Source organism: Arachis ipaensis, chromosome B5, assembly GCF_059453495.1.
Source record: "Arachis ipaensis isolate K30076 ecotype BB chromosome B5, ASM5945349v1, whole genome shotgun sequence".
Lineage (NCBI taxonomy): Eukaryota > Viridiplantae > Streptophyta > Magnoliopsida > Fabales > Fabaceae > Arachis > Arachis ipaensis.
Genome location: NC_142440.1, coordinates 8,699,324 through 8,711,031, shown reverse-complemented (window position 1 = coordinate 8,711,031; position 11,708 = coordinate 8,699,324). Strand labels below are relative to the sequence as shown.

Below are 11,708 nucleotides of genomic sequence, written 5' to 3'. Positions count from 1 at the left end.
TCTATAATGTTGCTCAAGAGTTCGTCACTGACGATGAAGAAACAGCATTGCTGCATGTTGTTTTGGAAGAAACAAGGGCCAAGTTGGCTGCGCACCGTGCCAAAAAGAGGTCCGAGAGCGTGGCAGAGACTCAGACCAACATTGGCTCACAGAGCTCGAACGATGTCGGTGTTGATGACATCCAAGGCCCATCGAAGGTCACCACAAAGGGCAGGCCAAAAAGTAAGAGGCTCGGCTCTGCCCTTGAGAAGTCCATCAAGAATTCAAGACGGAGAAAACAAAAGAATTCACCCCCGGTATATGTTTGGCTTAATATCAACTTTGTATGTTTATTTGGTATAGTACTATCCTAGAACATAACTATTGGACTTTTTCCTTTTTTTTTGGCAGGTGGTTCGTCTGCACACATTTCAAGATATAAACCATTATGTTGTTTCTGGCCTGAATGTTCCCGAACAAGCTGGTGGTTTCATGTCTTTGTTAAGCTCCTTCAACAAAAAATGGGATTAGTTAGACGAGGTTGTGATAGTGTATATTTTCTCATCTCTGTGTTTATAGGATTTATGTTAGTTTCAAGGATCTAAGGCAACTGTTGCAAAGGTCCATATGTTATTAATTGCAAGAACCCTTTTTCCATTAGTTAGAACGAACCGTTTTACTATTTTTATTTCGTGTAGACTTAATGCATAATGAGTATATTTGGTGGTTATTCTATAATCTACGAGATAGTTTAATAAAGTTGTTCCTGATTTCTACATGCCTCACTGTATAGTTTTTTGGTACGTAACTTTTCGTTATAGACACTGTTTACACATATTTTTAATGACCAAAAGTGGATGTTCATTTTCACTCGAAGCATGGATGGTTACCCGCTAGTACTCGTGTGTGTTGTACTTGGTTTTTATGTTTTGATTTTGATCTAGTTAACTGGATGTTCATTATAATAAGGTATCAGATGTTCAGTTTAGCTATATTGGTGGATGTTTAGTGGTCACCTATATCAACATGCACAAATATGGCAACTTTACCAAACAACCTTGATAAATCCGGGATTCTAACATATAAAAAAACATAGATAATTTTGAGGTAACATAACCAATAAATCATTGTACTGGAGAAAAACAAAAGATGCCCTGGAATCAAGTCTTTCTAATGTGACAAAAACAAATCCCTAAGCATCTCAGCAGTAGGTAAACTCAGTATAATGTGGTATTTCAATTCATTGCAACTAATCCTAAGTAAGCAACTTCTTCCTGCCTTTGCGCATTGCCCCATTCGGTAATCCCTCTGCACGTTCAATCAATGACCGTGTGCTAGGTGCAGTGTATGGTGAACTAACGTCCTTCTTCTTGTTTCGTGGTGCATTACGACGAACAGGTTTAACCGTTTCACTCAATAATGAAACAAGCTGATGAACCATTGCATTGTGTGGGCCACAAATTATGTCTAGCATCAACTCCATCCGGTATGAACTGAGTGAATCCTGTGCGTAGATTTATCAGGCAACCAAGTGTTAAGAATCATTACCGTGTTTTTTTGTACAGCACGAATAATTAGAATGACGAAAGTGTTTATGATAACAAACCTCGTCCCATTCGTAAAGCTCACGATCTTCTTTCCAACTTTCAGTGAACTTAATAACGCACATGCCACAGTCAAAGCTACAGGAAAACAGAATTACTTTGCAATTAGGTTGAGAAAAACTTTTAACATGCTATACCCAATTATTGAAAGAAATCTAAAGAAGGCAAAAAAGTGGGTTATATTTTCATCTCACTTGTTCGATTGCTTTGGAACCTAGCGTAGGAACGAGCTGGGCCGTACGGAGTCCGAACGAATCCAAGTATAGCAATGCTTGCCATATCCTCACACAGTCTCCCCTGAAAATCATAGAATGAACATAGTGGAACAACATCCTATTGAATTAAATAACATAGCTATATATTGAATAAAAGAAGTATAGTATGTTACCACATATGCATCAAGTTTATCTCGTTTGTCATCTTCTGGTGCAGAATGCAAACTGTCGAGTATAACTATGCGCTTCGCATTCACCTCAAATGCATATACCCACCAATGGCCCCTCCAACAATAAGGAAATAACCACTACAGCAAACAGTACATATGATTGAGTTTGTCTCGTGAGTAAACAAAAGGAAAACCCCAAAAAAACTAATTGATCTCCAAACAGCATTCAATAACCAAACATTCTCGAATTATATGACAACCTCATTCTAACATCATAGTATGCTAAAGTCAATCAACATAATAACATGGGAAAACCCAATACCAAAATATGGAAATAAAAACACACATAAGAAAAATTGGTCACAGTGACCCCCCGTTCCAGATTTAAACATGTAAGTATTGGTTGAATTAGAAAACCCGGGTTAGGGATAGGAAAGAATTCGCAGTAAATTAATAAACAAGTCGCATAAACCAATACCGGGTTCAATGAGGATATAAACAGTTCAAAGCAAAACAGCAACTTACCCAATTTCTCTTTGCTGCTACTATCTTATCAAAGAACCTATTATCCTCACCAAAGCTTGGACTAAGACCAGCATAAATTGGTGTCACACCGTCAATAAATGAAGCAACATTATTATCTCGTGTGACGAATTCCTGCGAATCCACACACATAGTAAGAATCCCGATCAAATCTCTTTGAAACTGTAACGAGAAGAATGTAATTACCAATATTCCTGGACACACACAATAGAAGTCTCGCTTGAATCTAGACGAGTCAATGTCGTTAAAAGAGTAGCACATCCATTGAATTACCTACACAATTTATTTAGCTAGTGAAAGCTGCACCCGATATACAGATAGTGAATAAAAACGCATGATTAAGTTAATGAACGCATGATTAAGTTAATGTACTTACGCAGCTGTTGACCCAACTGTGGGGTTTCAAGGTCCAGAAGTCCTTCCTTTGTAATACCATGTACTCCCGCCCTTCATACTTAGCTAATTCTTGATTTTCGTCCAAGGACGAGCTAACTATCCATGTTCTGATTTGTTCCTCCTTAGTCTCCCCCAACTTTATATTTTTCAGGGTTGGATGAATTGAATGTAACGGGGAAGGGGTAGGAGTCTTCTCAAACTGTGTTAAACCAAGTGAAAAGCTCGGTCTCCCTGGACTCGGTGTATGGTAGCTTGATTTGTTTGGCAAGACCGTTTGCAGGGGCTGCATGATGATGGCATTAGTTTCGCGCCCCTGCTCAACACTATTGAGTACTTGCTCAAATTCAGGATACTGAACGATCGAGATGTCGAACTCGCTGCAAACGAATGCGACATGTAGTTAGCTAAAATTACAAGTTATGCCTAGCTAGACAGGTAATCACATGGCATGGGTATGAAATATAAAGAAGAGAAGCATACAGAAATGTAATCTATAAACCACTAACCGATCAAAATCATAGTCACTGAGCTGGACAAGTGCTGCTGGCGGTGTGCGTGGAGATCCCTTTTTTTTGTCAGTGTTTGCTTCCTGAGGACTATTATGATTGCCCTTGAACACGGGATCTGCTTGTTTCACATCATGTGGCGGAGGCTGCCGTTGGAATAACTGAATCCTTCTAGCAAGCGGCACGTCGTCATCATCATCAGAATCTGGGACTACCAATGGTGCAGGATTGCTTCTTGCTAAATTTTCTCTTCCAATTGCTTTTTTGGTGCAGCGTCTAGAATGACTTTTGTGGACATGAACCTTTCTCCTCGTGCCTGTCTTGGATTCCTGTGGGGTAAATTCATGTAAGTCGTCACTTGCATATAAAATACTGAAACTCTTCATCATAGATATTGTCATTTGAATGCAGAAATAAACAAACATGATAATAACGCAAGTTATTCTGGTTTACAACTACATGCAGATCACAGCATGTTGCACACCAGCCAATGAAGATTACGAAGGATTTATGAAAATATTAAGAAGGATGCATGAAGATATTTAAAAAAATTAATCAGAAATTAGGAAGTGAACATCCAATTCAATTTATAACATGACCTATCATAAAGAAAGCATATCACCTTATCTGACTCCTTATATCTTGGCTGAGATGTAGTCTTGCATTAGATAGACGGAGATTGGTCAATGTCCTTGCAAGGCATCTTACACCCTGCTTTCTCATTAACTGCTTTAGTTGAAGACTGTTTCTTATATTTTTTCTCGTTCATTGGATTGTTGACTAGGAAACCCTGTGTGTTCAACATGGGACAACAAACATATGGAAAAAAATAATGTGAACTTTAATGCGATAAGAAAACAGAACAAACAGACAATCGTTCATCAAAATTAACCATCTAAAGCCATACTACAGTGAACATCAATAACCCTACTACAATGAACATCCTCAAATACAGTCAACCAACTAGGCAGCCCCGTAAAGCAACTGTTTCATACATGAGAAGCCATCCAAATAAAGATATCATAAGTTATCTATCTAGTTCAGATTATAACTTAATTTGAGTATGCTAAATCCATCTATTTAATTAACAAAATCAAATCAAATTAACGCTTATTAAAAATAAGACATAGCAACTGTATTCAAACAAGCTTTCAACATAAGAGCATGTAAATATCATTCACGGGCATTGAATTCAGCTCTGCCAAACGTTCATTTATAACCACCATGTATCAAAATAGGCCATGCAGCCACATAAGGAAGTAAATTTAGAATTTTGTAATCGCGGATTATATGATAAGGATCAAGCATCCTACCACACAAGTAATTGAGCTCACGAGCTATCATAAGCAAAGCAAATCACCTTTTTCGCCTTCTTGTAGCTTGGATGAGGTGTAGTCTTCCCTTGGGTAGACGGTGATTGGTCAGTGTCCGTCCGTGTCCTTTTACACTGTTGATGATTGGATTTTTGATGGTATAGAATTTCACAAATGAATTCTCGTTGCAAGTATAGTTTCTAAACCAATCACTAATCCTTTCATACAAAAAGTTGTTTGTCACTAAAACAAACCCCTAAAATCTATAAACCGAAGTATTTAAACCTCGGGTCGTTCTCCCTAGGAATTACAATGAAGTATTTTGTTATTGGTTGTGAGTTATTTTTGGGGTTTTAATAAGAAACATGAAAGATAAATGGCAAGAAAGTAAACTAAGGCCTAAAAAGGTCTTGGCAAGGGTTGGTGGTCAAGAATCTCTATCCTAATCACTAACCACAATATGAGAATTGGCAAGGATTAATCTCATTAAATCATCCTCTAACTAGTAGTAAAGGAAAGTCAAATGAGCTATATCAATCCTAGTCCATAAGTCCTAACTCTCCACTAATTCAATTAGTGAGAACTAGAGTTAATGGATCCCAATCATCAATTACTTGGACATTAGTAACTCAAGAGTTCCTAAGTTACCTTTCCAAGCCAAGAACATAAAACTCTACTCTAAAATCCAACCAAGCATTTCATCAAACACTTGGAAGGCATAAAAGGAAAACATAGTAAATCAACAACAAGAATTAATTCTAACTACAATCAAATGTAAAGAATTAACAACAACAATTAAAGGAAACAAGATCTACATGAATTACCTCTTATTGAATTGAAAGAAAATGGAATGAACAATAGTAGATCTACAACAAAACATAAGAACAACATAAAGGGAATTTCAACAAAAGAATGGAAGAATGGTGAATGTAACAACAAAGAATTGAAAGGTAGGAGTAGAAGAAAGCAAAGATTAAAACCTAGATCTAAGATTAACAACAATATTTAATCCTAATCCTAATTCTAGAGAGAAGAGAGAGCTTCTCTCTCTAGAAACTAACTCTAAACTAATTTTGATGAATGTGTATGATTGGAATCCCCCTTGCTCTTCAATCCTTGGCTTTAAATAGCATCTTTGGCGCCAAAGTTGGTTGGGATTGGGCCCCATAACCCTTGAGAATTCGTTGGTCACGTTTTCATTAAAAAATCATAAACCAGCACCGACGCGTACGCGCACAGCACGCGTACGCGTCCATGGGGTGATTCGCAGGTGCGCGCAAGCGCCAGGTGTGCGCGCGCGTCCATGGGCGAGTTCAACTTCTTTGACTTTTCATGATTTCTCCACTTTGTATGCTTTCCTCTTCACTCCTTTGATCCATTCCTAGCCTTTTCAATCTGAAATCACTAACAAATATATCAAGGCATCTTATGGAATCAAAGGTGAATGAAAAACCATCAAATTAAGGGTCTAAAAGCATGTTTTCACATCTAGGTACAAATAAGGAGACAATCACAAAACCATGCCATTTCATTGAATACATGTGGGTAAAAGGTGATAAAATCCCTTAAAATCAATACAAGATAAACCGTCAAAATAGGGTTTGTCAACCGTCCTCTCTCGTTAACTGCTTCACTCGAAGAATGCTTGTTCTTTCTTCTCCGGTTCCTTGCATTGTTGACTATGCAGCCCTGTGTGTTCAACATTGGGCAATATATAGATGAAAAAAATCACGGTGAATAGCCAATTACATTTTTTGATCAACTAGATTATGAAAAATACATTATTAGAGTTTGAACCTGTGAGATAACATAGTTGGCCTTCTGATCAAGTTCATTAGTGATCCATTCAACAATCCAAGGCTCGGGTACTCGACATGCATGCAACGGACCATGCTTTAATCGGTGAAAGTACAAAACCTATACAGAAATATCTTACATGTTAGGAAATAAACCTACAATCGTACATTGGTTTTAAATTTAATTTATTTATTGCCATTACCAACAACACGAACATGCACCCCCCGCATGTTTCCCGATTCTCGTCTTGGAATTTTCTTATTGCTGCTCGCAGCCAATTTAATATGTGATATGGCCAATGAAACCTTCTAGGGTTCGAGACATCCAATATTGGAGGGAGGTGCCACGGAGAAATAGTCTGCTGGCTTGTGGGGTTCAGAAACATCTTCAAAACAACTATGATGAAGTACCTTCTAAATGTCATCCTCTGTTGCTCAGTCTCCATTGGACAAGCAAATAGAAAGTCCCGCAGTTGGATTGTAGTTTTCTTCTGAAATTGTCTCTTAATTGCCAAATGTGATTTATCTTTTTTCTGCAGCTCGGGAATTGGGTCCCCTGCGCGAAACAAAACTGTTTACCACTATCACTACGTGTCAACATTGGAACAAGCATTACCACACAGCAAAAGCTTTACACCTAACATAATTTACACTAACCTCGAGAAGGTATGCCGAATACCTTACCGATAAGTTCTGCAGTAATGCGAATGTCCCCGGTGTCGACCCTGAGAGTATGTGTCCACGTCATAGGCCCTTGCTAATTGGAGCATGATACTCTGCTTCACATGCCATTGTGGTACCCGGCGCAGGAAATCAAATCCAATGGCCTCAATCTCAGCCAACTTACCTTGCTTATTATGTCATTCCAAGTGGGTAAATAAGTTGTTAATGTAGCAAGGTAAGCAACGCGTCTCCACTAGTTTCTGTTGAGCAAAACAAATATGGATCAGCAGAAGGTGGTAATAAATACCTAGATATGTTCATTTACTCATGTAATCAACGGGATACCTTTTTACCCATCTAGTTTTGTCTTCGGCCGGTTTAGAGATAGGCTTGTCTTTTGCTTGGTCTGCTATAATTGCTGTTTTCAACTAGCTGCATTATTGCAATCACTAATTACTTACCGGAAAAGAAATAAAACAAAATCCCCTCACTTCTAACACTCGACTCTCATTCTACCCTCAATTCGAGCAACAATCCAAGATGGTCTCAAATTCAATTCCAGGGGCAGTTAACAATAAAAAATGGTTTAATACTATATATATAGTGACATAAAAAATTCAAAGACGACCACTCAATTATTTTATGGACCAAATGATATTAAACATTCAACCTGTTTTATATGATTAAAGTTCCACAATTAATAGAATTCCATTAGAAAAAATTCTACCAAAGTCACCATGTAATAAGGATAACCGAATTAAGAACATTGTATATAAGGAGTGAACTAAGAAATGTGAAGTCCTGATACAGAGATAACCAAATTCCAAGCATACTGAAGTGGTAGACATTCTCTAAATGTTTGGTATAGTGGCATATATGGATAAAACTGGTTAAATTTATGCATGGACTGATCATTAATTATATCAAGCACACCAACATACTTATAGATTCCCGGATAAAAAACTTAACTTCAGGAAGCCACAAAAGAAACACATATATAATTTTTTGTATTGCAGAAAAGAAGACAATTTTGTTTATAATGCAAGCCGTGTAATTTAATATAGCAGCATCTAGCAGTGCTCTGTCATGCTAAATTCACACTGTAGAAAACATTCTACCAAATTTGCCATGTAATAAGATCACACAATGATTATTCATCCAAAGTGAGTAATAAGGTTAGCCAAATTAATTTTATCTAATACCCAGGACCAATAAATATGAAAAAATAAATAAACAAATAAATAAATAAATAAGACCACTAGCAGACAAAATGATCATAGAAATAAGTTTAGGTAATATGAAGGAGCAACTATACACTAAACATATACACCACACATGATCAAAAATGACTCTCAAGAAGTAGTAGTACTGGTATATAGTGCCGGCAATGAATCATGAGCAACAAAAATCAATGGGCTGATATATCATTCCATAACTCCACACACACACACACACACACAGAGATATATTATATATATATATATATACAACAAACTCCCATCATATTATGTCAGTTTGGAAGTGCTTGATCAGACCTCGTTTAACCACAACTATCCTTATCACAAAGCACCCACAATTCACAAAACATTAAAAAAAGAAAAGCAAAATCTCCAAAACACTAATGAATGATTCTATATTGCTGGATTCTCTAGATACAAGGCTAGTATATGGCACACCATTTTATTGATTTAGAAACTAGAGAGAAAATGATAGAGATCAGTGAGATAAAGAACAAAGAGGGCACAATAATCAAAGTGGGTTACAACTAACAAATTGGGATCCAATTTTTGAAAGCCTGGAGATTAAGCTAAAACATATCAACTACAAAATACTGCTCTTTGTAACAATAATAATCAATCCATCTGAAACACAAAAACACTCACTAATCTGCAAGCGAACACAAAATTAAAAATAAAAAAAACCCCAATTAAATCAATTAAAACAAAACTAACTAATATATGAACACCACTACTATATAATCCGTAGAGACAATTTGTATTATTCATCACAAATATTTTTTATCCCGAAATGCAATTTTACCGTCCGGGTTTAAAAATCTTAACGGTCCAGCCCTGAGATGAAAATAATTTTAAATTTATTACAAACCAATAACAACTAGTTCAGGTAACTATTTGGCTGCAGTGGCAAGAGCAACATAGCCGGAATTATGATTTGTTGAGAAAGGAAAAAATTCGCAAAACTAACCATCCAATTTCCTAGTAAAGTAACCATCCAACAAATATCAACCAATTTTCAACGAAGGTCAGCCATTACACGTCACGTTGCATGCACATGGTCTACACGAAAAAAGACAAATAAGTTTCAAACTTAATTCATATTTAAACACGATCCCAAACTTTTCCGACCTTTCCCGCGCTAAAATAAAATCATGAAGAACTTCAACAAACTAAACTAACTACAAAAATGGCTCCTACCGCTATTCCAGCATGGCTAATCACGCATTTCATCAACAAAATCCATCTACAATCTAACATGCAACCGCGATTACTAATCAGAAACTGAACCACCTCACCCACTTACCTTGGATGGTTAGGATTCTTCCAGTCAAGATGGTGGATGTCTTTCCAGTGACCTGTTCAGTAGCAGGTGGCTATTTCTCGAAGGTGGGCTGCTTCTATGCTTAGAGAGAACGGGGCCCGGTCGCGGAATACTCGGAAGATGTTTAGTTCGGCGGTGAGATCTCCGACGCGGCTGTTCTGATCGATGGCTTCTCGCCCGGTAGATGGGTTGCTTGCTTCTCGGCCGGCAGCTGTTCTGATCTTCGACGCGAATGCCGGATGTTCAGCGACGGCGCCGTGCTGGAGGGCAGCGAACAGGTCGCTTGCTTGCAGGTTGCGGGGCTCAGGTTTCTAGCGCCGTCACGGCTCTCTGCTACCAATTGGAAGGGTTTGAGTGGGTGAAGAGAAAGGGCAAAACAAAAAGGATTGGGATTTGGGGAAAAATTAGAAATAACAAAAGTATGGTGGTTTGCTAAAGTAAACAACCATATTAGGATTAGGGTTAATTTTCTGTTTTAATTTCAATTAGGCCTAATAAAAAAGCCCATTGTTAACATTATATAGATATTTCATTATCTCCCTAGCGGGATCCATATATATATATATATATATATATATATATATATAGAGTCTCCACATGTATATTTTATTTTGTCCCTCCTAGAGGTTGACTTGTAGAAACAAGTGTTTATTCTGTAGTTTGAGTTTTATTCTGGGTTGTATATATATATATATATATATACATACTCTGGCCAGCCTTAGCTTCGCAGGTCGAGTCTGGAGCTTGATATCTGTGTTTTGGAACACTGACCTGTATATTATATTTTTAGCCTTCTTTTGATCTTACCTATCCGTTTTACGATTTTCCATGCGAGTGTGACACAATTTTCTGTTTTCGCTTTTGCTTAGATTCTTCTTCAAGGCTCCTAGATATGATTTCTTCCAACTATATTTATGTACGTATTTTACTTTTAAAGGTCGTAATATCTCGTCATCTCTGCTTTACGACTTAAGCGTAAGGTTTTGTATGGTAGGATGTTATAATCTGTGTCCATCTTTGTAGTTAATATGTATGAGGCTACAGTAGATGGGTTATGGTACGTCTAGGGAGTCACAAGCCTTGGATAGCCAGGTTGGCATGCTAACATAAACCAACGGTGCGATATCTGGCTTCTCTGGGACAAGGTTGGCAGTTGTATTCATAGGGAAGTGTTATTAAATTGAATGTAAGGTCCAAGAAAATAAGGGGTGTTAAAAGAGTGACAATTAAGTGCATGGTTACTTACAGATGTGACGAATGGTTGGAGCTTGTTGCTTGCTTTTGTAACAATCCTGCAGTGCTCGGAGCGCTAGCCGTTTTGCTTCCCGATGGTAGTCCGGCTAGATAAGTACCGGCGCATCTCCCTTGTTGATGCGTCTGATGCCTCTCTCACGATTTTCAATCCCTAAGTATAGTAGCCAAGCGTGATATGCTTCATCAAGAGTGTCGTATCTGCACCGTAGGTGGTCCTCATAGTCATGTGTATGCTCCTAAACGTCTTCGATGGTGGTATAGATCCCCAGGAACCAGCCTCTAAAGATGTAGTAGAAGTCCGAGGAGTGTTTTTTGTCCGTATGATTTTTGTGAGTTGTTCAACACACAAGAGTGAATGGTGCAGAATGAGTGTTTATAAAGGATGGTATGTGGCTACCCTGTTATAAACAAATTCCTTTAAGGGAGGCAGGATGGGCAGGGTTTTATTTGTTGTTAGTAAAGTGGACCCCACGTAGAGGAAATCTGATTCTTTTATTGAAATTTGATTGCGGTGAGCGAACAATGTGACCAATTGAAGTTGGGTGGTTTTTGATATTGGTTTTTGGGAAAGGGAGGTTACCATTGAAGTAACTAGATTTTATGGGCTTCATGTAAATGAGAAATTCACCCATGATCAACTAGTGAAGATAACTATGTTAAAAAGGTAAAACATGGGTTGTGTTTCACATTATTATTTGTGATCGTAATTG

At 37.7% G+C, this 11,708-nt stretch overlaps 1 protein-coding gene across 2 annotated transcripts; it reads right to left on the bottom strand.

Annotated features, from left to right (window-relative positions):
- Positions 1 to 5,668: 5,668 nt before the first annotated feature.
- LOC148563319 (uncharacterized) lies at positions 5,669 to 11,349 on the bottom strand. 2 transcript variants are annotated; one of them, XM_088488590.1, is made up of 6 exons: positions 10,991 to 11,349; positions 7,531 to 7,617; positions 7,180 to 7,445; positions 6,726 to 7,093; positions 6,524 to 6,643; positions 5,669 to 6,415 (listed from the first exon to the last, which is right to left on the bottom strand). In XM_088488590.1, exons 3-6 carry the CDS (start codon positions 7,268 to 7,270, stop codon positions 6,215 to 6,217), a joined length of 780 nt encoding a protein of 259 aa, XP_088344716.1. In that variant the 5' UTR covers positions 7,271 to 7,445; positions 7,531 to 7,617; positions 10,991 to 11,349; the 3' UTR covers positions 5,669 to 6,214. The 2 variants fall into 2 exon arrangements, with proteins under 2 accessions (XP_088344716.1, XP_088344717.1); XM_088488591.1 differs by lacking the exon at positions 10,991 to 11,349 and adding an exon at positions 9,727 to 10,037.
- Between the last annotated feature and the right edge of the window lie 359 nt (positions 11,350 to 11,708).